General features: G+C 48.9%; 1 protein-coding gene across 8 annotated transcripts in view; it reads right to left on the bottom strand.

The window, feature by feature from the left end:
• Positions 1 to 765: 765 nt before the first annotated feature.
• The window catches only part of CCDC33 (coiled-coil domain containing 33), a 35,404-nt gene continuing 9,046 nt past the window's right edge, over positions 766 to 27,123 (bottom strand). For 4 of the 8 annotated variants that reach the window (XM_077827713.1, XM_077827712.1, XM_077827715.1 and 1 more), the window contains 8 exons: positions 9,559 to 9,754; positions 9,049 to 9,137; positions 8,066 to 8,197; positions 6,176 to 6,248; positions 5,577 to 5,698; positions 3,432 to 3,518; positions 2,339 to 2,455; positions 766 to 974 (listed from right to left, as the gene is read on the bottom strand). In XM_077827713.1, coding sequence (XP_077683839.1) covers positions 912 to 974; positions 2,339 to 2,455; positions 3,432 to 3,518; positions 5,577 to 5,698; positions 6,176 to 6,248; positions 8,066 to 8,197; positions 9,049 to 9,137; positions 9,559 to 9,754 — 879 coding nt within the window. In that variant the 3' untranslated portion in view covers positions 766 to 911. The remainder of the gene's footprint in view (positions 975 to 2,338; positions 2,456 to 3,431; positions 3,519 to 5,576; positions 5,699 to 6,175; positions 6,249 to 8,065; positions 8,198 to 9,048; positions 9,138 to 9,558; positions 9,755 to 27,123) is intronic. The other 4 variants (XM_077827718.1, XM_077827720.1, XM_077827717.1 and 1 more) reach the window with 2 other exon arrangements.

Below are 27,123 nucleotides of genomic sequence, written 5' to 3' on the forward strand. Positions count from 1 at the left end.
CATCACTCATACTAGCCGAGCACCTCACCTTGCAGGGCTAAGTCTAGCCTGGTGGGCCATTCCAGGGGTCAGAATCATCCCTGGTGAAACTCTGCTGAAGTCAATGGGGCTACCCCAGGGATGAATTTGGCCCGTGATGTTTTGCTTCTCTACTCAGGACTCCCTAGGGGGCATAGGCTGCACAGGCCAGCAAAGCATAAAAGAAGTGGACCACAGGTAAAGAGAATGTCAACCTCCATGAACATCACACGCTTGGAGGCTGAAACTGATCCAGATTGATCATTCAGGCATAGCTGATGTGCTATACAGTGGGAAGCATTCCATCATCACAGCCAAGGAGGGAGAAGGCGGGGAAGGGAAGATACAATAAGCTCAACACCAGCTGCCATCTAACTGTGCTTAGAACACTACAGAAGTGATCATACAAGGGACCAGCAAAAATCAGCTGCTGAAAACATGCTGAAAGCCAAGCTGAACCGCCTTGGGGAGAGAAACGTACAGATGGTCATTTAAGATGGGGAGGAGATAGGGTTGGTGGGGGGGGGCTTACCTGTTGGGGCAGGGATTTATGTGCTGGTGTTTTGGACCAGATTCAAAGTCCCCAAACCCCAGTGCCCTGTGATAGCACCCATAGCTGGCGCTTCTCCAAGCTTTGATCTGGGCTTCACAGACCGGATCCTATCACTTGGCCAAGCATATCCCTGAGCGCTGCCTGGCACAGGTATTTTCCATGGCCATCCAGTCTGCAGTAACAGCACTTGGGGGTTGAGCATCAAGCATTTAATAAAGATCTCCAGTAGACCCCTAGGAGAGGTCTGGTTTTGGTGGGGGGTGGGAAAAGGAGGGGAGACCAGACAGAACATTCACAGTCTTTCCCCAGCACTGCCAATAAGTCCATCTTGCAGAAGGTGTTAGGGCAGAGGATCGAGCATTTGGTGCCTCTTGATATGTGTTGTGTGGTCTGGTGAAGTCTTCTGTGTGGGAGAAGAGAATGAACATCAGGGGATATTCCTGGAAGCTTAATTCATCTGTCTCCCACTTCCTTTCAGCCCTTACATTCCTCTGTGCTGGCAGAGTCCTTTGTGTCCAGTGCCCCAATCTCGTGGTTCCCAGGGTGTGCTCTGTGTGCTAGCCCTGACGCTACCAGCTTCTGTGACTGGTGCTCTACCACTCTCTCCTCCCAAAGCTTTAACAAGGAGATTCTGCGCTGGACCCTGTAGGCCGTTCAGTAATATGTTCGCCCACCTGCCATGCTGAAAACCCCATGCCTGTGGTCTAGAGCAGGCCATGGTGGATGACTGTCCACCCAGCTGAATGGGCAGGGGTAGGTTCTACTCAGTCTTACCCCAATCAACAAATGCAGCCACCCTACAAGATTGGGAAGTCACAAGTCTGACAACAGCCCCCCCTGTGATATGAGGAGAAGTCAAAGGGCTTAGGTAAAGAGGGCCCTGGCCAACCAGTTGTGATGGAGCCTAAGGGTGTGTGTGTGTGTGTGTAGGGGCGGGGGAGGGGGCGAAGAGACTGCTGCAGTCCAGAGAGCACATGGGTGGGTCAGGGAACAGAGGGTAGCCCCGTCCCAACCCTGCACACTGCCGGGACACGGGTGACTAAGAAATTCATTGTGACCAGCTGTTCAGGCACCAAAATTTAGACCAATGATCTGCCTCTGTGGTGCAGATGGGTGGAGTCAACCCAACAGTCCTTCCCACAGCAGAGGACTGGCTGGCTATGAGGATCCACTCTCTTTCCTGCTCTTCTTCCACCTCTGCTTGCTCTGCCTGGTTCTCCTCTTCCTCCCCTCTCCTCCTGGGAGTGTGTGGAGGGGGTGTGATACTGAGGTAGTGTAACCCACACACCTCCTGCGTGTGGTGTTCTGTTCCATCTAGTGGCACCAAGACCACTTAGAGAGACAGATAAAATGAGTCTGCTCTACAGCCTTCACTAAGAGCCAGCTGGCTTTTAGCTCATGTGGAAGAGGCTCCAGAGGTTCCTGGTTCAATCCCGCCTGCCGACGACCGGGGTCTGTCGACATTATACTAGCACAAACCACAGAGACTTTCAGCCTGGATATTCTTGTGGGGAGGGGAGGTCCCTTGAGCAGCTTCTGTGCCCTAGAAAGAGTGCTGAGCCCTTACACAGTCCCCTATCCTGGCCATCAATCTTTGGCTAAGAAAAACTAGATGGACAATTTTAGAGACCAGTAACGCAGCTCTTACACCAGCCACATGGACAGTGGCCATGGCAGGAGGGTGAACAGCTGAGTATGAGAGGAGTCAGACTGTGGCTGGGTGAGCCCAGCTTGTGGCTTGGCAGGCATAGCAGGCATGTTACTGACCAGTGAGAAATCATGCAGGATGGTGCTGGATGAGCGCCCAAAGCCATGCTCTTGCTCCAGGAGCCGGGTGCTGAGATCCTGCTTCTCCCGCCCCCATTTCCTTGCAGACTCCTCCAGCTGCGAGGGAGAGAACAGATACTCAGAGCACTATGGTAGTGCTGCCCTGCTTGCCAAGGCACCCTGGGTTTGCTCTTGAAGGCAGTGGTGGTGCATGGCACCACCACTCTGCTCACGGACACATGGGAAATTGACTTGTGCAGCTCAGACTGCTCACCTGTGGCTTCCCCATCCAAGCCACACATTCCCCAGCTGGCTGCCTCCCATAACCTATACCCAGCCATACACAGCAAAGCACTGCTGGAATTAGGGGAAGCTTGGAGAATATGAAACATGGCACCTGGGCAACTGGGTCTTTGAGGCCACACCCAAGGTGTTCCTTTGAGGTCCATTTCCCCTCACTAGTGCTGATTTGGGGACCTGTTAGACTCATGCTGCAGCCTCCTTCAGGGGCTTATTTGTGGGAAAGCCTGTGAAAATGCTCAATGCCAGGGAGGCTGGTGGGCAAAGGAGCTTTTGGACACATCTGCTTTAAGGCCTTGAGTCTGCTTTTCTGAGCTCTCCATGGGCTGGGCCTAGGCTATGTCAGAAATTGATGCCTCTCCTTCCACGTTGTTCTCTCGAGCGATGATGAGACTCAAGGGGAAGACTAGTTTGAGATTGATCTTTTCAGCAGCCAGTGCTTGACTGTGGAACTCCCGTCCACAAGAGTTACAACTGACCAGCAACTGATCACCTTCCAGGCCAATTGCAAGAGTCAGCTCTTCACCAGCCAATAAACCATAACAAGTCCTACCCTCCTCTGGGAAAGGAGCAGAGATGAGACAATGCTTTGTCTGCATCTAGCCCCTAATCCACCTGTGATCATGTATATAGATACCTCGAAGGAAACACCAGATCCAGGGGGCACACCAAGGGGTGAGTCAGGTTATCAGAGTTCATTCTCATTCATGCCACAGGACCATGCAATGGGTGGAGATTGGGGATGGGATGTGTGTACTGGGGGGATGACCATGAGAAAGGGCATGACAATTACCTGGCTTTCCAGGACACGAATGCGACCTTGCGCCTTCTCCACCTTGGCCAGCAAAGACAGTTTCTCTGAGTTGGTGGAGAACATGTCCTGCAAACAGGTAATACAGCCAGCAAGTGAGATTTAGAGACTCTAGCCCTCCATCCCCTTCCCATCATGACACAGGCTGCCAGTGACCCCTTTCCCCCCACCATTCCATGGAATTCAGATAATGGGAGTGCTGATGAGGGGGGTGGGGAGGAGGTTGGGGTTGGGGGGCAAAAAGACAGTGAGAGAGGTGCTGAACAGACCTTGGATCTGTGGAGGCTGTGATGAAGGCAGCTCTTTAAATACAATATAATATTGCATTGCAGTAGTGGCTAGAGGCTCCAATCAAAGGTCAAGGCCCTATTGTGCCAGGTGCTGTACAAACTTGTCAGCAGAAACAGTCCCTGTCCCAAAGCATTTACAACCTGATTATGACACTGCACCCCATATTCTTCAGAGTGATATTATGATAGGATTATGACATAATTATGATGCAGTTTGTACAAGATAAGTCACGTGAGATGTCATTGGAAAAGTTTTGATTTGCTGAATATGATTATCCTATTTGTATGCATGTATCATTTTTGTATCTAAAGTTATGAATATTATCTATGTATCTGTATTTCAAATGTAGTTACACCTGGGTAACGCCCACTACACAAGATACGTTCAGTCTAGATAGCTGGTTGGGAAGGGCCTAGTCAGGGCAAAGAGCCATTAGGGAGAACAATAGGCTTTAGGAGAAGCTTATCTCCCACCTGGTGAGCCTTCCTGAGAACTCCACAGACAACCTGTGAGTGATGGCTGCTATGACTCTACAAGGACATGTGACCAGGCCACATGATGCTGGATTCCATCTTGGGATGTCAGTATTTTTCCACAGATTGGTCTGGGAACCAAGCTTTGGAACAAAGCAAAAGCTGTATAAGGCAGGGAGTGACATCATCAGGGTAGGGTTCATCACTTCCCACACAAGAAGACTCCTGGAAACAGCTAAGGAACAAAGACTGAACTGGAGGAAAGTGCTGGACCCAGGCGAAAGGGATTTCTAGCCAGTGTATGAAGTCCTGAGAAACCCAAGTTGTAAAGCTAATGCAGCTTGTGCCTTAAGAATCTGTAGCCTGCTCGTACCATCAATTAGGGTCAGAATCTGTTATTCATAGCCAATCTATTTAGTATATTAAGTTTAGTTTGCATTTTTTGTTTATTTGCTAGGTAATCTGCTTTGATCTGTTTGCTATCCCTTATAATCACTTAAAATCTATTTTTTGTAGTTAATAAACTTGTTTTATGTTTTAATCCAAAGCAGTGAGCTTTGACTGGAGTGCTTGGGGAAAATCTTTGCTTGGTTACTACAAGTGTCCATTGTTCTCTTCACATTGAGGGAGAGGTGGACTGGGTATTAAACCCATATACTGGCCAGATTTGACCAGGGCAGGATGGTACTGGGAAGCCGGCGGTTAGAGAGCCTGCGTATAACTGCAGCTGGGTGTGTCCCTACCTAAGTTTCCTCTGAGCTGTGCGGCTGCGCAGCAGCCTACTAAGTGCCACACAAGCATTCAGGGCTGCTGTGGTGCCCCTCCCCCAACCTCAACAGAGCCCAGCCCCAGATCTGCCAAAGCTGGGGAAGAGGCCCCCCCTTCCCTGCCCCCAACCCAGCCCCAGCCCAGACCTGCCATGGCCGGGAGAGAGGCAGGACCAGCCCTGGAGCTGCCACGGTGTGGAGAGGTGAACCTTCCCCGCACCCCAAACTTCTCATCCCTGGACCCACCCCAGAGCCCGCACCCCCAGCCAGAGCCTTCGTATTGGCGCATATAACAAAATTCATTCCGCACGTGTGTGGGAAAAATTAGATGGAACACTGGTGTATGAATGCTGGTGAAAGTGCAGGTTGGAGGGCTTTGCAGCTTCTCACAGCAGTACAGTGTGAGAGGGAGCCCAGGCTGGTGGGTCAGGGGGGTTCAATGGTACCTCAGTTCCAGATGGCACGCCGGGGGGAACCCGTCACACTGATAAAGCAACTGAACGGCCAGCCACAATATCCTGCACATGAAGTGAATCACTCCCACTGGCTAACAGGGGACCCTCCCCATGGCATGGCCCCAAGGCGACCCATCTCACCGGCAAGGCTTGCTGCTGCAGGATGATGGGAGAAGAGCGGTAGCGGGCTCTGCCCAGCTCCTCCCGCAGTCTCATGTTCTCGGCTAGCAGGGTGGAGTAGAACTCCTTGGAGGAGCTATCAGCTGGGGGAGAAGAGCAGAGAAGCCACTCAGACCTCTGCTCGGCTCCATACCCTCCAGCAATTTCACTACCCACCCCCTTCCAGGGAGAGGGCAGGTCATTTCACCTCCCCTTTGCCCCTGCCAGCCTACCATACTGGAATCAGAACCTGGGGGCTTTAGGCTTCCTTGACTGGGGGCTCTGCTTTTCCCTTCCACAGGGCCAGACATCACATGGAGTAGCAACTTACTCCACAAGTAGCCCCATTGGTTGGTGCTGCCCAACATGAGTAAGGGAGGGGGCAGGGTATGGCCCTGAATGATGAGCCTCTCTGCTGGGTCCCTATGAGCTTCTCCCACCTGCCTCTCATGTGGCCAGTTGTGCTGTAACTTGGGCCACTCCCTCCCCTCCTGCATTACTCAGGAGCTACCCGGCTCCCAGATAAAACAGAGCCCAGCCCAGCCCCTGGCTCTCACACAAAAAGAGAGGGGGGCATTTACCCAACGGTTGCTCACAGGTCCTAGCGGCCTCTGACACCTTCTCCTCCAGCATGCGCTCCATCTTCTCAATCACCTTTGGAAGGCAGAAATTCAGTGGAGAGGGGAGCTCCCATCATGGCCCCTGAAGGCCCACATAACCCTTACAGCAGCAGGGTGCTGCAGAGCTGGGGCCTTGGCTAGACTAGATTTGGGGCATGTTGTTAGCACATGATCACTAACAGGGTCTAAACATCTAGTCTGCAGAGGGTACATTGCCCTTAACTCATGCTACACAAGCTGAGGTGAAGCCCAGAGGTTGGCATGTTAAAGGTGGTGTGGCCTTAGCAGCACTAGACTTTTAAAACATGTGAGTCACACATGCTAACGCCACAACCCTAGTCTGGACAAGGCCTAGCTCTGCAATGCTGTTGCTGGCCTTCCCTCATGCTCAGTTTGCTGCACTGCTCCCCAGCTGGAGGGGACTGTGTATGGGTCACAGACAATGAACCTCATGTCCTTTAAGGGTGTGTCCACACTGCACATGGGCAGGTCTACATTTAAAATGTGACAGCGGCACAGAGGAGACGCTGCTATGCTGACGGGAGAGCGTCTCCTATCAGCGTAGTTAATCCATTTCCCCAAGAGGTGGTAGTTATGTGGGTGGGAAAAACTCTCCTGTTGACATAGTGTGCTCTCTATGCCAGGAGTTAGGTCGGTCTAACCGGATCACTCAGGGGTGTGGATTTTTCACACCCCAGAGTGACATAGTTATACCAATGTATGTTTGTAGTGTAGACCTGGCCTCAGCTTTTAGCCAAAGCTCTACTTCTGTCCATACACAATTCAGTCTGACTCAGGTCACCAAGCACTCAGGAGTCACAGGACTCAGGTCTTAGGACCCTGCTGGGGTGTGGATCAGAGCCTGAGTCCTGCTATGACTCGGGCTCAAACCCTGTCATTTTGCAGCTGTGAATGCAGCTCAAGCTGCAGATCCAGGTCAGAGGGTCTGTGTAGTGCAGTATGGATGTGTTAGCATGGCTGCGAGACCAGCAGTTGTAAAGCCAGATTTACAATGCAGTGTGTATGCTCAAGCGTGAGCTTGAAACACCAAGTCTGCAAGCCTGGTTCCACAGATCTGGTCTTAGTGTGCAGTGCAGACAACCCTAAGAGACGAGGACCTACAGGGATTGGGCAAAGGGACTGTTAGTCTAGGCAGGAATGCACTTCTAGAGCAAATCTGCAGTCTGGGGATATGGGGGATCGCTGCTACTCAGATCCCAGGATTCCCAAGGCTGTCCAGACTGTAGGCTTTGAAAAGCTGAGTGGCTGATCTGCAGAGCTAGCATTAATTACTGTCACCACGCTCCATACCAGAGACTCAGTGAAAGCATTTGCATCCCAAAGTTCTGGGCTGGGTGACCCACAGGACTTCAAGATCCCATTCTCTGGTGCATGAGAGAGTTCACAGTGCTAAGCAGATGCCCTGCAGTTGCAGCGCCTATTTCCATGCCAGGTTCCAACACAAGAGCCTGAAAAGCCAAGCACTTAATGCAGAATGTTGGCTCATTATGGTGCAGTTGGTTGTAGCGATCCATCCAATACCTTCTGTGTAACACAATGTGCACCTATGCCCTGCCACCAGGAAATGGGTGACAAAGAGGGAGCAGATGGAGGCAGGAAGATCCCGCCCTGCTAGTGAGACTATGGGGCCCCGATCCTGTGGGCCTGGGTGATGCTAACAAACATGACCTGATGGGTTTGCTTTGCTGTGGCTTGTTGCAAGGTCTCCCTGTAGGGAGTGCACTATGAGCACAGGGCATGTTGCCCCAGCATGGAAGAGGGGCAAAGCACTGTGGGACACCCAGCTGGGTGCCCTCTCCTCACCCTCCCATGCACCTGTGCTCTGCTCACCCTCTCCTGCTGCTGCACAGTGTCTTCCAGGGCTTTCATCTTGGTGATTTTCTCCTGGTACTTCCTCAGCACCATCTGCTGCTGCTGATGGGCTCGTTGCAGCTTCACCAGATCCTTCTCCCGGTCGTTCTTCTGGTGGGCGAGAAGGGAGGGAAACCATCAGATCCCTCGGGGAGGGAATCAGAATGCACAGGGGATTCTTTACGGAGGTGGATGGACACAGGCAGACCTGTGGTTCTCTCTGGTTCCTAATAGTCGCTGATCAGGCTGTGGAACCATGGCAGGGCGTGACTCGAATTGAGCTGCCAAAGCTACTGGAGTTCACCTGTTACTCCATGTTACTCCACTCTCCTCCCTTGGTCAATCAGGGTGGCTGCAGGGCTAGGAGAGGAGGGTAATCAGCAGAGAATTCAAACTACAGCCCCAGTCTCCAGGAGCTTAGTGAGACTGTCCAGGGGTCTTGGAATATTTGCTTCTCCAGATGGCTCCCACAGCTCCAAGCTGCTTGCCCCCAGTGAGGGCCTCCCGGGCACCAGGCTGCCCTCTCTGAGTCTGTGTTAATTTCCACCTGTAATCAGGAACGCGCTGCTCCTAGCGTGCAGCTCTAAAGAGTGGTGGCCTCCTTTCTCCTCTGGAGGGGAAGACCCCCAGCATGGGATAGCAGGAGAAAGGCAGAGGGTGTTGGCTGTGCAGCACAGCCGACTTTCACCCTTAGCCTGGCCTCTTGCTCCGCAGGCTGGGGCTGGGGAGCAACCTCTGATGTCCCACGTGCTGAGCCCTGTCTCCTCTGTCAAACTCCCTTCTTGCATGCAGCCTTCTTCAGAGCTCCCCGCACTAGGGACAGCCCAGATCCTTGTGCTTGTGCCCTGGGCATCATATCTGTTTGAATTAGACCATGAGGCCCTCCGGACAGGAGCTGTGTACACTCACGGGTCCCTCTATGGAATAATGACCAAGCAGGCCAAAGCCATCGGCACAGTTACCCGGATCAGCTCATTCTGCAGCTGTTGCACCCGGTCCTTCATCCTGCTCATCTCCACTGTCCCAGCAGCCAGTTTGCGCTTGAGGGCCACTGCAAGAGACCACACAGCCTGGTCAGTGGCACGGGGGCATGTCTGAGGGATACAAGCAGCTTCCAGGACTCCCAGGGAATAGGGGACACAGCTATGGGGCAGGTCTATTCACCAAGGCCAACAGCCCCCAATCAGATTGTTAGATCCGCAAATTCAAATACAAATTAAACTGGATGGTGAGGACTGAGGAGCATCTGCCAAGAGAGAGAGTCCCAGAGGAGAGGGCAGGGACAGGAATAACAGGGACTGGGGGTCACTGACACTGTGCCTGCCTCTAGCCAAGGCTATTAACCTTTCACTTTCCCACTCCCTGTAATACCACAGTCAGAGACACTCCTCACTCTTCCTCATGGCGGCCTCCTCCTTCCTTCGCTCTCTACTGGGCCATGCAGAGGTGGGGGTGGGAAGTGCGTACTTCACCTATCCTGTCGACTATCTCCGCCTTGGTCATGACATCCACGTCCACGTCGTTCAGCAATGTGCGGCCCACTTCCTCGTGCATGCTCAGATTGCGGTGCAGGGTGCTGTTCTCTGCCTCCAGGCTGGCAACACGCCTGCGCAGAGACAGGATATCGTCTGCCATCTTCTTCATGGCCACACAGTAATTATCCAGCTCCTGTTGGCCACAGGAGTTACAGCTTGTTACAGCTTGCACTGTTACCTGTTACAGCTTGCACAACCTCAACTTAGAGACATATGCTTAGCCAGGTCCCTTCTTCTTCCTTCCACCCACCCACCTCAATGACCAAAGGTGCTGGCCAAAGGCTCCTGCCACGGGGGACCAGACTGAGCAAGAGCCTGGGTGGGGATGGGTGAACTGCAAAAGACATGGATGAGCTGCGGAAAGTTTCCCACCCAATATTTATAGGACACAATCGCCATAGTTTTCAGGTGTTCAGGCATGCACCATAATGTACTGAACTTATATAGCACTCTTCATCCATAGATCTCAAAGCACTTTAGGAACGTGGGTAAATATTACTGACCTCATGTTACAGATGGGGAAGAAGGGAGAGGAAATGACTCACCAAAGGTCACTACATTAGTGGCAGAGTTAAGACTACAGCCCAAATCTCTTGAGTCTTAGTCATCTGCCTTAACAACTAGACCACACTGTCCCCTGCTTATCTGAGATTCTTGGAAATCTCAAGCCACTGTCACAGTAGGTTTACATCACCTCCTGCCTCTGTTGGGGCTGGAAAGACCATGGAAACATTGTCTTGTGCTATCTCAGCGGTCGGGTTTCTGATCACAGGTGGAATGGGAAAGTTTGGGGTGAAACTTCTGGTCCATTCTTGTTTGGTTTCAGCAGCTCAGCAGGGTCAATTTTTCTTCCCTTGTTTTAAGCATTGTGTCCATCTAGTGCTGGAGGTGGGGGTGGAGGTGGATGAGGGGGGCTAGACTGACAACTCCAGGGACCTGAATCCTATTTCTTTGCCCAACAAAGTGACAAACTTCCCCAGCGCCACATGTGTGCCTCCATGCTGACCTTGAGGGACGACCTCTAGGGCTGAGAGGGGAGATCACGCCTCATGACCTAGGCTGTCCCTGGTCTCTCTGCAGAGGCTGCCAACCAGAACGCCAGCTAGCATCAGCTATAACAACAGGCTTGTGATGTAGCACCTATCTACTAGGCCAGAGGTGGGCAAACTATGGCCCGTGGGCCACATCTGGCCCGCGGGACCATCCTGCCCAGCCCCTGAGCTCCTGGCCCAAGAGGCTAGCCCCTGGACCCTCTCCTGCTGTACCCCCTCCTACGCAGCCACGCCGCCGCGCGGGCAGCACTCTCAGCAGCATGCTAAGGGGTCTGGGGCCAGGGGGTTGGATAAGCGGCAGGAGGTCCTGGGGGGCAGTCAGGGAGCAGGGGGCGGTTGGATAGGGGGTGGGGTCCTGGGGGGGATGGTTAGGGGTGGGAAGTCCCGGGAGGGGGTGGTCAGGGGATGGGGAACAGGAGGCAGTTAGATAGGGCAGAGGTCCTGGCAGGGGCAGTCAGGGGATGGGGAGCAGTGGGGGTTAGATAGGGGGTGGAGTCTGGGGGGGCGGTTAAGGGCAGGGGTCCTGGGAGGGGGCTGTCAGGGGACAAGGAGTGGGGGGGGGGTTGGATGGATGGAGGTTTTTGAGGGGGGTGGGAAGTGGGAGGGGGCAGATAGGGGGCGGGGCCAGGCTGTTTGGGGAGGCACAGCCTTTCCTACCTGGCCCTCCATACAGTTTCGCACCCCAGTGTGGCCCTCGGGTCAAAAAGTTTGCCCACCCCTGCACTAGGCCCTGGACTGAGGGCATCAAACCCATTTCACTCAGGGCCACCAGACAGCCAACCGTAGTTGAGAGAGTGACCCCGAGGCAACAGGCTCCGTATCTCATTAGCAGAGCCCAGAGTCAAGCAGTTTTCTTCCCATCTCTACTTCATAAGATCTTCTCATTTCACACCATCCCTCAAGCACTGGCCCCCATCTGCCCCCATTCACATACTCCTCCCTTCCCATTTCAGGTGGCTGCCACCTTCCCCCATCTGCATCCTCCTCCTTTGCCATCCCAGGTAACTACCACCTTCCCCCAAGTGTATCCTCCCTTCCCATCCTGGGTGTCCACCACATGCCCCTGTCCATATCCTCCTCCCTTCCCATCCCTACATTGGCAGGTCACAGTGGTCCCATCATGGTGTGTTCTGCACCCAAAACAAGCATCACTGCTCTGTCTGTTAACTGACCAGGACTAACCAAGGAGCAGTTGACATAGGAGTTGCATTCCAAGATTTACCCACTACCCATCTTCACCCCTTTCAGAAGGGCCCCTGTGCTTCCCCAATATGGCCTCTGGCAGACATTTCTGGCACGCCAGGCCTCAGCTCATCTGTCCCACATTAACCACTGAGTGATGGAACCAGCCCTGGAAACACGTCAATTCTTTCATTCTTAAAGCTCTCATCATGGCAGCAGTGATGTTCTCAGGGTAGAATTCCTCACCTAGAAGGTTACTGAAGAGGCCTTGGAACAAGAATTACCACCCAGCTGCATTGGGCAGCAGCACACCATGTGTTCCCTCCTGTGTTCCACTTATCTCCACAACATCACTAGTCCTTCCTAGATCCATCTGTGCAGACCTGGGGAGAGGGCAGCAAATGGGACCAAACATCGCTCCAGCAACAGTGCAAACAGGACCAAATGGCACTTTGTAAATCAGCTGATAATTCCTATCCAACATCCAGAGTTCTGAACACAGCACATCAGTTATACCTGGTTGGTCAATATCACTCTCTCCTACCCAAGCCTTCTTGGGCTGCTCTGATGAGCCAGGAGATTTACCGCCCTATTCAACACACCCTATAGATGATTTGCCTCCCCACAGACAAAAAGATCACATGCCAAAATAGGCCATGTTAAGGGATGCTCCAGCTCTCTTAGGGGCCCTCTTTTAAGTATTTTATGGGGAGAAGGTTTCTGATAGGTTCTTTCATTTAGCAGCCAAAAGCATAACGTGATCCAATGGCCGGAAGCTGAAGCTGGACAAATTCAGATGAGAAATAAGATGCACTGAAAGTCACTAAGCACTGGAACAATATGCTGATGGATGTGGTGGACTGCCCACCACTTGGAGCCTCTAAATCCAGGCGAAGTGTGCTTCAGCTCAAACACAGGTTATTGGCTAAGCTACCTGTGAATTTTTCGACTAGACTAGACATTTTTGGTCAGAGAATACCAATTAGTCAAAACCAGACCTTTTGCAGAAAGTTTGGATTAAATTTTCATCGGGAAGGTGCCTCTGGTCTAGGATGGAATTTCTGGTAAAAATGAGGGTCGGAGTCATTCCAGACCAGCCAATCCCAGTGGCTAGGGCAGTCAGCAGCATGTGGGTCAAGTCCCTATTCTACCTCATGCAGAGCAGGGATTTGCTCCCAGCACATCCTAGGGCTGCTACTTTCACATAGATCTACATTTTGTTCCAATGCAAAATGAAAAAAAATTTGCAAACCTTGAAATTTTTCACACATCCTTGTTTTCCACCCAGTCCTAGTTACAGGGTTTGGTGCAGGACTCACTGGAGTAGGTTCCCTGGCCTATGCTATTCAGGAAGTCAGAGGAGATGATCATAGTGGTCCCTTCTGACCTTAAAACTTATTAATAATACTTCTAAAGGGGTGTGTGTGAACATTACTATCACCATTTTAGAGGCGGAGAGACTGAGGCACCAAGGGATTAACCATGGCTTGCCCAAGATCAATGGCAGAGCTAGGGACAGCATCTAAAAAGCCTGACTCCTAATCCATTGCTCTACCTACTAGACCACATTGCTCCTCCTCTCCCCATCTGCCTGCCCTATGTTATAGGAATGAATTCCCTACATACCAATCCAACTAACAGTCAGTGAAGATCCTGAGAGAGGAATAAACCAGTGGAAAGGGAGCAGGGAATCATTACGGCAAAATGAGGGCATGGAAACAGACTGGATTTATCAATGCACGCTTTCCTGAGGGACTGGAGCTGAAGAGATCTCGCTCCCGCTGGCATAACTCCAGCTAAGCCACTGGTGTTTCATATGGGCGAGAACAGCCTTTGGCCTGTTGTGTTTCTCTAAGAAGAGTCCCACTGAGTGAAGAGCTCTACCTCTCCCCCTGCAAGGCCCCCAGCCTGCTGTGCATGGAAGCACTCAGAAGACAAACAGGAAGATGATAACGTTGCCATGGTTTGGAGTTCGGGGCAAGGGCACACTCCAGAGCCCTATCTCAGGAATGGATGAAACAAAAACAACAGCCAGCTGCATTAGCCAAGAGCAGCGTGTGCTCTGGCCAAGGTTAGAGCTGGGGAGAGCACAGGCTCAGGGAGTCCACTGCCACAGCACACACAGCTGCAGGCTGCAGTGAAGCAGAGAGGTTGATTGCTGCCTGGCATTCCAGATCTAACAGTGCTACCAAACATACAGAACATAGCTGCTGGGCCTCCCGGAGATCCAGCTGGGCCTAGGTACAGCACACTTCTGGTCTGTCAAGGCTCCCTGCTACGTACAGGTAGACCATACCTGCTGAGCTGCCACACTCCGTTGACATGGTCTGAGTCTTGGTCACCTTTCTGCTGATGAACATGTCAGCTGCATTCAGGCAGATCACACCTGCCATGCTGTGTCCATACATGCCCAGGGACAATGTACCTGATCTGTTGATGAACATGCCAGCTGCGTAGTAGGTCTCTTATCCATCCTATTGGGAGCCAACACACTCCCATACACAAAATATGACCCCAGACTTCAAGGAGCCCTTGGGTGACTGCCTTTCTGGCTGATGAGTGGTTTGACCTTGTGACCTAAGCAAGAGGCGCCTCAGCCTACAGGCTAAATCTGCTGCTGCAGTACAAGTCAAGCAACAGCACACTGCTCCCGAGACACCTACATTTAGTGTCAGCTCAGTGCAGCTTTTCAGGCACATCTCTTGGCTCTTCTGCCACCCTTCAGGGAGGCATCAGACATGCCACAGGGCACACAGGTTGTGGGAGAAAATGCAGCAGGAATAACAAGGAAATAAAACAAATTCAGATCCTTTCAAACATCTGCCTCAGAGGCAACACTATTCTGAACAGAATTCCAATAGAACAGGAGCTAACAATGGGGTGATATGTACTCTGCACACTGGATGGCTTCTGACACTGCACCCAGCAGTTGCTAGTAAAAGGGCAGTAACTGCTAAGGGTTCCCACAGCTCTTTTCTACTTTAAGTAGAAGGAAAGACTGTGGCCACTCTGATGCTGCAGTGCTAGGAACGGCTGGCAAACGCTGATTTGTCCCTCGAGCCCTTTGTCTCCCCATATCCTCTGGAGCTCTCATGATGGTTGAGGGGCAGCTGCTTGACCATGAGCCACCAGAAATGGGAAAACCCTTGGAGTAAGTTAAAATGACTGGACAATGAAGTTTGAGCTATGGCCAGTATATCCCACTGTCATGCACTTCCTTGTTCCACAGCACACGAGCTTTCTATTCTTAACATCAACTCTGGCTGATATCAGCTACATACTGGCAGTGCTAAAGGGCATGCAGCAAAATCCTTCTCTCCTAATGGGAGAGGTAAGATCTCGCCCAGTGTAAACCAAGAGTAACTCAATTAAGAATCAGGCCCCAGAGGTGTCCATCTTCAGAGAGTGAGAGACAGAGCCCATGTAACTTGAGAAGCAGCTTCCTGAATCTCAATCCTCTCTCTTATTCCCTGGCAAAGTGACAGAAACACGGGTGGAGTGGTAAATAATCACAGGTGTTCATAGATTCTAAGGCCCTAAGGGACTACTGTGATTATCTAGTCTGCCCTCCTGTATAAGACAGACCAGAGAACTGCCCCAAAGTAATCCCTTCTGAACTAGAGCATGTCTTTAAAGAACCCATTCAATCTTAATAAGTTGTTCTGGTGGTTAATTATCCTCAGTGTTAAAAATTTACACCTGATTTCCAGTCTGAATTTGTCTTAGCTTCAACTTCCAGCCAGGGATCAGTCAGTTCTATAGACTAATCTGCATCACTTGGTAAGGGCTGCTCATTTGAACACCATATGTTTTAACACAGCCAAATACAAAGTCATACTTTTAGAAACAAAGACTGAAGGTCACATTTAGAAGATGGGTGACTGTATCCTGGAACATTGTGACTCTGAAAAGCATTTGGGGGCATGGTAGACAGCCAACTGAACATGAGCTCTCAGTGAAATGTTGTGGCTAAGAGGGCAAACATGATTCTTGGCTGTATATGCAGGGACATATCAAGTAGGAGTATGAAGCTGGAACTACCTCTGTGTATTGCATTAGTGAGCCCATTACTGAAGACTGTGTCCAGTTCTGGTGTCCACACTTCAGAAAGGATGTTGAAAAATTGGAAAGGGCTCAGAAGAGAGCTACAAGAAAGATTCAAAGTCTGGAAACCCTGCTATAGAATGAGAGCCTCAAGAAGCTCAATCTATTTAGTTTATCCAAGAGAAGGTTAACAGATGACTTGAGCACAGTCTACCTCCATGGTGAAGAGATTAACTTGGCAGGAAAAGACGTAATGAGATCCAATGGTTGGAAGCTAAAGAGAGACAAATTCAGACTAGGGTGCACATTTTTAACAGTGAGGGTGATTAACCATGTGGGGCATTCTCCATCGCCTGCAGTCCTTAAAGCTAGACTGGATCTCTTTCTAAAAGAGATGCTATAGCTCCAATTGAAGTCATGGGTTTGATGCAGAAATTACTGGGTGAGGTTATGTGGCCTGTGTTATGCAGGAAGTCAGAGTCGATTATCATAATGACTTTTTTCAGAGTAACAGCCGTGTTAGTCTGTATTCGCAAAAAGAAAAGGAGTACTTGTGGCACCTTAGAGACTAACCAATTTATTTGAGCATGAGCTTTCGTGAGCTACAGCTCACTTCATCAGATACATACCGTGGAAACTGCACTTTAAAATCTATGACTTTAAAATCTATGAAGCTATAACCTTGGCAGGCCATTGTATTTGCTCCAGTTAAACAGTTTGTGGCACTGATGGAATAAGGTGAGGAGACAACATGTTGTGCCAGACATACAAGCAGATGCCTTTACAGGAGAAAGCAGTCACGTCTGATTTGAAAGGGGGTCAGCCCCTCCAGCAACTGCCACAACTGTATTGCTCGGGGCCTTGGGCAGAGACAGCCATGACAGAGCTGTCTGTGCGCCAGTACTGATGGCCTTCGGGAGAGCTGTGCATGGCTCGGAGCCTTGAGGAGACCTGCTTGTTTTTAAACAGGGGAGACTATCAGCTGGAAATTGCACAAGTCTCATTTCTCCACTTCAGTGGGGCGCCAGCCTTGCCGGTGTGCATCATGCACTGCGGGTGATTAGCACCCAGCCAGATGGATTAGCCATTCTGGGACCCATGTGCCAAAGCAGCCCCAATATTGCAACTCCCACCCTGCCACACATGCTGTCCTCCCAGGGCATTCCTTATGGGAAAGCCATATAGACTTTTGTGAAAGTAGAATGAATTAAGAATGAATTATATTGAAATTATAATTCATTAAAGAAATGCTACTTGAAGGGTTTGTTGAAATACAGTTGTCAGGAAGAGAAACATTAGGGAGTGTGAGACAAGGGGTCCTCAAACTAATTAACTTAGAGCTCCTACTGAGCTAGGAGATTGGTAAACGTTAGTATGCAAATAAGATATGTATGTATATTTGTCAGTTTCTGCTTTCTTTTGTCTCTTATGTTAAATTGGCTTTGGCTTAGCTGTATAAATAAGTTATCTTGAACCTCAGAGAAGGGCTCACATCTGGGTGCATTAGCAAGGTGCTTTGCTAATAAACAGAGTGGCCTGACAAATGATGTGAGTCCTGAATCTGACTTTGACAATTTGGAGGTTCCACCGAGATGGCAACCATCTTCACTGGGGCCGTGTGACTCCTGACCGTTCTTAGGATGGCTGTGGCAGGCTGGCACCTGGGCATTTGACCCGAGCGGTCCTCCACCAGAACGGAAGGGTGCATGACCACAGTGAAGTCTACGCCATCGAACCTGTTGGTTCCCACTCTGTTCTGGTAGGGATCCCGGGATCTGACATCAGGAATCTGGTCAGGTAATTATTTCTGTGTTTTGTCCGGACTGAGGACTGTCTTGTCTCTAAAAAGAAAAGGAGTACTTGTGGCACCTTAGAGACTAACCAATTTATTTGAGCATGTCTTGTCTTGTCTCTGTGTCTATCCTTCCTCCCTGTGGTGTGTTTGAGTCTGGGCACCGTCTCCCTCTGGGGATCGGCTGACCAAAGGGTTCCTGTCCCCACGATCTGAGTGAGTGAAATCTGCGCAATTGCAGCCGCACCGTGCCTTGGGTAAAACCCTTGGTGTGAAAGCAAGGGCGATTGAGGGAGTAGCCTGTGGGCTCCTTTTGTGTGTTGCACCGGGCATCGCTCTGACAAACCCAACTTTCCTTCTTGTGTGATTGGTGTGTAAAGTCCTCCTGTATGGGTAACCAGACGTCTAAGTCGGGACAGTTCCCTAAAGGAACGCCGGCTCAGTTTATGTATTTTAGGAAGAGTCCGGACTCCTGTAAATTTCTGGAAAAATGGTCTAGGCTAAGGGGGTCAGGTAGAGTGACTACTACCAGCACTACGCTTCTGTCCCCAGAAGCCTTTACAGCTATTCTGAGGGAAAATGGGCCCTTTTCCCACAGAAATGGTCTATAAGGGACTGCTGCAGGCAGCAGGCAGAGAGAGAATCTGATCAAAATTGTTTGACTATTGGGTAATGTAATCAAAATCACTAAAGGATGTAAGGGTGTTCTATTGGAACTTAACTGCCTCAAATGTATTAAGGGAATGTAAGATGAAAAAAAAAACAAAAAAACAGAGCAGTGTGGAAGGGATGTTAAGGGAAAGAAAATGTGTATGTATCTGTCTGTGTGTGTGTAAATATGTAAAGTTCTAAGGACCAGATGGTTGTTTTTGTTTTAAATAATGCCACTAAATATCCATTTGACTCTTTAATTCAAAGTTGCAAAACTGACAGACCTTTTTGCTAGACTCAGGTAATTAGTTGTTTGGCTTTGGGATTTGGCATTTAACCCTTAAAAGGTATCTCAATGCTTTACAAAATTTAAAATGTTTTTAAGTTGTGACTGCAGCAGGGCAGTCAAAATCAGGAGAATAAAAAAAAAATTCTGGATTCTTTTTGTTTGTTTGTTTTTGTAACAAAATAGCAGATGAGAGTTGTAGTAAATAAATAAATAAGTAAATAAATTAATAAAAGACAGTGCCCTTCTGAAGCAACAGCAGGGGTGAAGTGCACAAAACAAACAAACAAACAAACAAAAAAACAATGTTAGAAACACTGAGTCTTAAAATGGCTCTGAGTAATCAGACTGTCACTTTGATAAAGGTACATGAAAACTCTGTAAGCAAAAAAAAGAAATAGTTACACCTTATGTAAAAATGGATATGGATAATGTTATAGAAGTTAAACTATGGAAGGAATGTGCATTTGCCCCAGAACATGTGCAGGGTATATTGTAGAAGGGGCAAAAGAAATGCAAACATACCATGCTACTTAATTAAAATGCTATTAGGGCTGGGTTGGGTTTTCTTTTTCAGATTGCTGTGTGTTTTGGAAGCAGAAGTTAAAAGTAATCAAAACTCTGGTGAAAGTTGATTGTGTCCCTTTTAAGATAGAGTCTCTGAGCTGCTGATGGCTTTAAATCCAAAAGCAGGAAGTGTCTGTGAAAATGCAAATTACCTAAATGATAAAGGAAGGAAAGAACTAGCAGCACAAAGGAGCTGCAGATAAAGGACACAGCTGGTCAGCAAACAAATTGTCTAAATAAAAGGCATGGTATAACAAGATAATTTTTAATAAATTTAAAGATAATAAGTATCCCTGTAACAACGTATAGTGTGTATGATTTTTGGAAAAACCCTTTAAGGTCGTATGGTAATGATGCTTCTCAGTTATTACCTGTAAATAAAACTTAAAGCTTAACACAGCAGGAAAAACATTATAAACTTGGTCTGCTGTATAAGAAGGAAAACTCAGGGATTTAATGACTAAACAGGGGGTTAATTTCCCCATAACCCTTAAAAGATAAAAGCCATTGAAACCTGGCCTGCCTATAGAATAAAAACAGGAAAATGTGGGGGCAATTCCTCTGTTTTTCCTGCAATTAGCAAGGAAATTTGTAAAAGAAAGTGGTATTATTATTAAGCAATAATCTGTCCCCACCAGGGGAGTGGAAATTGTTTCTTTTGTTTTTAGACTCTACAAGCAAGCTGGCGCCAGCGGAAGAATAACTCAGAATACCATGGATCTGTGTTTTGTGTTGTTTGTCTGTGGTGTTTGTCTTGTTCTAGCATTGTTGTGTTTTAATGAACAGAAAACCTCATGACATGGGTGGGGGATGGCTTCAAAAGGCTGACCTTGGGGGGAGGGAGGGAAGATGTGTATGGGAATGCAAAAGGCTAACTCTGGAGAATCCCAAAATTCAGTGGCCACTGTTAGGATCTTGGGACAAAGACCGAGTAGACGTCTTAAAAGACAAACTCAGCCAACCTACAACTAAATTGGCAAAAGGAGAGGTTGATTGTTTCATGCAGTGGTGGGAAGAGGCAAATCATAGGCGGACAGAATCAAAACTTGCCTCTCTCAAAGATTCTGGCTTCTATCCCACCAGATGCAACTCATTTTACTATTGTTGATTTGTGCTCTGCCTACTACAGGACAGGCCTAATAAAGAAAATAACAGAACGCCACTAGCCGTCACCTTCAGCCCCCAACTAAAACCCCTCCAACGCATTATTAAGGATCTACAACCTATCCTAAAGGATGACCCAACACTCTCACAAATCTTGGGAGACAGGCCAGTCCTTGCCTACAGACAGCCCCCCAACCTGAAGCAAATACTCACCAACAACCACATACCACACAACAGAACCACTAACCCAGGAACTTATCCTTGCAACAAAGCCCGTTGCCAATTGTGCCCACATATCAAAAGGCTAACTCTGGAGAATCCCAAAATTCAGTGGCCACTGTTAGGATCTTGGGACAAAGACCGAGTAGACGTCTTAAAAGACAAACTCAGCCAACCTACAACTAAATTGGCAAAAGGAGAGGTTGATTGTTTCATGCAGTGGTGGGAAGAGGCAAATCATAGGCGGACAGAATCAAAACTTGCCTCTCTCAAAGATTCTGGCTTCTATCCCACCAGATGCAACTCATTTTACTATTGTTGATTTGTGCTCTGCCTACTACAGGACAGGCCTAATAAAGAAAATAACAGAATGCCACTAGCCGTCACCTTCAGCCCCCAACTAAAACCCCTCCAACGCATTATTAAGGATCTACAACCTATCCTAAAGGATGACCCAACACTCTCACAAATCTTGGGAGACAGGCCAGTCCTTGCCTACAGACAGCCCCCCAACCTGAAGCAAATACTCACCAACAACCACATACCACACAACAGAACCACTAACCCAGGAACTTATCCTTGCAACAAAGCCCGTTGCCAATTGTGCCCACATATCTATTCAGGGGACACCATCAAAGGGCCTAATAACATCAACCACACTATCAGAGGCTCGTTCACCTGCACATCCACCAATGTGATATATGCCATCATGTGCCAGCAATGCCCCTCTGCCATGTACATTGGTCATACTGGACAGTCTCTACGTAAAAGAATAAATGGACACAAATCAGATGTCAAGAATTATAACATTCATAAACCAGTCGGAGAACACTTCAATCTCTCTGGTCACGCAATCACAGACATGAAGGTCGCTATCTTAAAACAAAAAAACTTCAAATCCAGACTCCAGCGAGAAACTGCTGAATTGGAATTCATTTGCAAATTGGATACTATTAATTTAGGCTTAAATAGAGACTGGGAGTGGCTAAGTCATTATGCAAGGTAGCCTATTTCCTCTTGTTTTTTCCTACCCCGCCCTCCCCCCAGATGTTCTGGTTTAACTTGGATTTAAACTTGGAGAGTGGTCAGTTTGGATGAGCTATTACCAGCAGGAGAGTGAGTTTGTGTGTGTATGGGGGTGGGTTTTTGGAGGGGGGTGAGGGAGTGAGAGAACCTGGATTTGTGCAGGAAATGGCCCAACTTGATTATCATGCACATTGTGTAAAGAGTTGTCACTTTGGATGGGCTATCACCAGCAGGAGAGTGAATTTGTGTGGGGGGGTGGAGGGTGAGAAAACCTGGATTTGTGCTGGAAATGGCCTAACCTGATGATCACTTTAGATAAGCTATTACCAGCAGGACAGTGGGGTGGGAGGAGGTATTGTTTCATATTCTCTGTGTATATATAAAGTCTGCTGCAGTTTCCACGGTATGCATCCGATGAAGTGAGCTGTAGCTCACGAAAGCTCATGCTCAAATAAATTGGTTAGTCTCTAAGGTGCCACAAGTACTCCTTTTCTTTTTGCGAATACAGACTAACACGGCTGTTACTCTGAAACTTTTCTGTTCTGGTTCACCCTGACTCCCAGTTCCTGTTTGCCTTTTCTTACAAGGGGCAACAGTACACATGGACCACACTGCCCCAGGGGTATACTGAAAGCCCGTCATATTTTTCCCAGGCATTAGCCCGAGACCTTGCTGACCTTGTTTTCCTGTCCAGGTCCACACTAGTCCAATATGCAGATGATCTACTCCTCTGTTCTCCTTCATTGTCTGCCTCTGAAACTGACTCTTTAGTGCTCCTTACTGCCCTAGCAAATAAGGGTCACAAAGCTTCTCGCTCTAAACTACAACTCTGTCAAGCTTCTGCCACATACCTTGGCTTTCTCCTCTCCCAGGGTTCCCGTGTACTTTCCCTCACCCGCGTCCAAGCTATCCTTAGCTTTCCCCGACCCCGCTCCCCACGCCAGGTCCGGAAGTTTTTAGGCATGGCTGGATTTTGCAGACAATGGATTCCCCAATATGCCTCCCTTGCAAAACCTCTCCAGGAACTCACTCGATTCTCTGTGCCTGACCCCATGCCGTGGCCCCCTGAGGCCAGTTCTGCCTTTGTTTCCCTCAAACAGGGTTTGGCTTCCGCCCCTGCCTTAGGGCTGCCTGACTATTCTAAGCCTTTTACCCTTTTTTGCCACGAACAATCTGGGTGTGCACTTGGAGTTCTCACTCAGATGCACGGAGAAAAGAACCGCCCAGTGACTTATTTCTCTGCCACTTTAGACCCTGTTGCCCAAGGCTTACCCCCCTGCCTGCGTGCTGTGGCTGCTGCAGCGCGCCTCCTCGAAGTGTCTGATTCCCTTGTTCTCCGCTCTCCTCTTACCCTCCTGGTCCCTCACTGACCTCGCCCTGACCCAAGACTCTGCCCCAGAAATCGAGAAAGAATCCTGGGTTGCCCAAGGTTGCTCTCTACATCCCGATTTCTTTTGGCGCTCGCCTACTGGTGACTTTGTAGCCCCCTTTTCACTCTACCCATCTCTGGCCGCCCTGCTACACGGTGTTTCGCATGTCGGAAAGGAGGGGATGGTCTCTGCTGTAACTAAGACAGGATGGTGGGCCCCCCCCATTTTAGCTCTTTTGCAGCCCGCCACTGTGCAGCCTGTACCATTTGCCAAAGCCATAATATTGGTAAACCTGTAAAAGTGGCCCAGGGGTTCCGGGGCCTGCCTCAAGCACCGTTCTTGCACAAATGCCTAAGTGTCAACAATATGAATTTATATTGGTTATGGTATGTTTATTCTCCGGTTGGATTGAAGCCTTTCCTTGTCGCAATGCTGACTCACTGTCTGTTGCCAAATGTTTGTTAAATCATATTATGCCTGCCAAGGGAATTCCTGCTACTCTGTCCAGTGATCGGGGTACACATTTTACTGGACAACTTGTTCAACACCTGGACCGTATATTGCATATCAAACACCTGTTGCACTGTCCCTACCACCCACAGAGTGCAGGTGCAGTTGAAAGACGAAATGGTGTGCTTAAGAATAAGCTTGCTAAAATTTGTGACTCTGCAGGATTAAGCTGGCCAGTAGCCTTACCATTAGCCCTTATGGACATGAGAAATTGTTATGGGATGCCCTATGCGAGCTATGACTACTATTACTCGGTTCCAGATTTGAACTTGACTCACAGAGCGCTCCTTCAGTATTGCAAGGGACTAACGCAAGCTGTAAAAAGTCACTTCGATTCACAGGTTCGAGCCCCCTGGCCCACGGAACCCACCTCCGACACTTGCCACAACCTCGAGCCAGGTGATTGGGTCTACATACGGCGCCATCATCAAAAGCACGCCTTGGAGCCCCAGTGGAAGGGTCCTCATCAGGTACTGCTTACTACACAGACGGCTGTTAAACTATCTGGCATCGCAGCGTGGATACATGCTTCACAGTGTAAAAAGGCACCATCCCCAGAGAACCAATCATCACCTCAGGACAACACAGAGTCAATTTTGACTCCAGAAGAAGACGTAGAGGAACAGTCTGCAATACCTTACAATCTATGCTCTCGTAAGGGTTGCCAGAAGCAGACGCTGTTCCTCGGCTGCTGGTATCTTATGGTCTGGGGAGACCACAATGACAATTATTTTATCCAGCAGCAGGTGTGGATAGCTCAGACCCTTAATATTTCTAATTGCTGGGTCTGCAGCCACATCACAGCCCACTCTCAAACTGGTGTTCCTGTCCTGGCTATCCCACTCAAGTCCCCAGACCTCACTGGAGGGCCTCGTCCGTTTAACAAAATACGGATCAGCAATGACACTTGGGAAGCGGTGGGAGTAAATGCAACTAAATGGATAAGTGTGGTGGAGGGAAAAGGTCATTGGTGTTGGGTGTGTAATGGGACAGGGCTGGATCAGGGGAAAAGCCATTGCCTTCAGCATATTGTGGCCAATGGTGTATGGGATTATTCAAACAAAACTAAAAAGTGGCGGGCCGGGTATGGAGATATGAATTTTTTCTCAACCTGGGATCAAACAGAGAAATCAATCTCCTGTTCCCCCTACAGTAACCTTAGTGAAAACAATATAATCTTTCAATGTCATGCAAATAATACCACTCCTCGTAAGGAGAATTACCCTGTACCCTTTGGGGGATACTACTCCTCCTTTGCAAACACCTATATGTCAAATGGGTGCAACCGACCCTTCCTGGCCTTAATAGGCCATCACTGGGTGTGTGGGACCAGAGCTTATACCGAACTAACAGCTAATTGGTCAGGAACCTGTTATCCTGCCCGACTCGTCCCACAATTCCGAATGCTAGGAACCTTCCCTCGAGAACGCCTCCACAATTTCAGGCGAAAAAGAAGGGACTTAACAGATGTCCAACAGCACGTAAATAACATAAGCCCCTTAACCTGGGAAGAGGCCATTGGCAGTTCCTTAATACCATTAGGGGGAGTAATACACCATGCAGAAAGGCTCCTAAGGTTACACGCAGTGGTTGAAATAATGGCAAATGAAACCGGAGAAAGTTTAAGAGCCCTGGCCAAAGAAACAGGGGCAATCTGACAGATGGCCCTCCAAAACTGTCAGGCATTGGACATAGTGCTGGCGGCAAAAGGAGGGACTTGTGCTCTCATTGGAAAAGACTGCTGTGTGTATATACCAGACAACACCAATGAGGTAATAGATCATGCTAGCCACTTAGAACAAATCGCATATCTTCCCCACGAAGAGCCAAGTTCTTTACGGAAGTGGCTAAGTAACCTTTTCAATTTCTCTGGCATAGGAAACTGGTTGTTTCAGGGAGCCCTAACTCTCCTGTTTGGAATCCTAATAATTTTTGTATATTTTCAGTTACTTTCCTGTTGTATCCAGAATTGTGGCAGGCATGCTACACAGATAGCTGCCCCAAACCAGAGTGCTAATTTGATGATTTTAAATATTACTGATGAACAAAGAGATAAAGAATGATTGATATGTGGAACCCAGTCATTGTTGGTCATTGCGTAGCTTGACCAAAAGGAGGGATTGTGAAAGTAGAATGAATTAAGAATGAATTATATTGAAATTATAAAAAGAAAAGGAGTACTTGTGGCACCTTAGAGACTAACCAATTTATTTGAGCATGAGCTTTCGTGAGCTACAGCTCACTTCATCCGATGCATACTGTGGAAACTGCAGAAGACATTATATACACAGAGACCATGAAACAATACCTCCTCCCACCCCACTCTCCTGCTGGTAATAGCTTATCTAAAGTGATCATCAAGTTGGGCCATTTCCAGCACAAATCCAGGTTTTCTCACCCTCCGCGCCCCCCCCCCCACACACAAACTCACTCTCCTGCTGGTAATAGCCCATCCAAAGTGACCACTCTCTTTAAAATGTGTATGATAATCAAGGTGGGCCATTTCCAGCACAAGACACCACTGACTTCCTGACGAAACTACAATCCATCGGTGATCTTCCTGATAACACCATCTTGGCCACTATGGATGTAGAAGCCCTCTACACCAACATTCCACACAAAGATGGACTACAAGCCGTCAAGAACACTATCCCCGATAATGTCACGGCTAACCTGGTGGCTGAACTTTGTGACTTTGTCCTTACCCATAACTATTTTACATTTGGGGACAATGTATACCTTCAGATCAGCGGCACTGCTATGGGTACCCGCATGGCCCCACAGTATGCCAACATTTTTATGGCTGACTTAGAACACCGCTTCCTCAGCTCTCGTCCCCTAACGCCCCTAATTTACTTGCGCTATATTGATGACATCTTCATCACCTGGACCCATGGAAAAGAAGCCCTTGAGAAATTCCACCATGATTTCAACAATTTCCATCCCACCATCAACCTCAGCCTGGTCCAGTCCGCACAAGAGATCCACTTCCTGGACACTACAGTGCTAATAAACAATGGTCACATAAACACCACCCTATACTGGAAACCTACTGACCGCTGTTCCTACCTACATGCCTCCAGCTTTCACCCTGACTACACCACACAATCCATCGTCTACAGCCAAGCTCTGCGATACAACCGCATTTGCTCCAACCCCTCAGACAGAGACAAACACCTACAAGATCTCTATCAAACATTCTTACAACTACAATACCCACCTGCGGAAGTGAAGAAACAGATTGATAGAGCCAGAAGAGTTCCCAGAAGTCACCTACTACAGGACAGGCCCAACAAAGAAAATAACAGAACGCCACTAGCCGTCACCTTCAGCCCCCAACTAAAACCCCTCCAACGCATTATTAAGGATCTACAACCTATCCTGAAGGATGACCCAACACTCTCACAAATCTTGGGAGACAGGCCAGTCCTTGCCTACAGACAGCCCCCCAACCTGAAGCAAATACTCACCAACAACCACATACCACACAACAGAACCACTAACCCAGGAACCTATCCTTGCAACAAAGCCCGTTGCCAACTGTGCCCACATATCTATTCAGGGGACACCATCAAAGGGCCTAATAACATCAGCCACACTATCAGAGGCTCGTTCACCTGCACATCCACCAATGTGATATATGCCATCATGTGCCAGCAATGCCCCTCTGCCATGTACATTGGTCAAACCGGACAGTCT

The sequence above is a fragment of the Eretmochelys imbricata genome, chromosome 10, assembly GCF_965152235.1.
Source record: "Eretmochelys imbricata isolate rEreImb1 chromosome 10, rEreImb1.hap1, whole genome shotgun sequence".
NCBI classification, from domain to species: domain Eukaryota; kingdom Metazoa; phylum Chordata; order Testudines; family Cheloniidae; genus Eretmochelys; species Eretmochelys imbricata.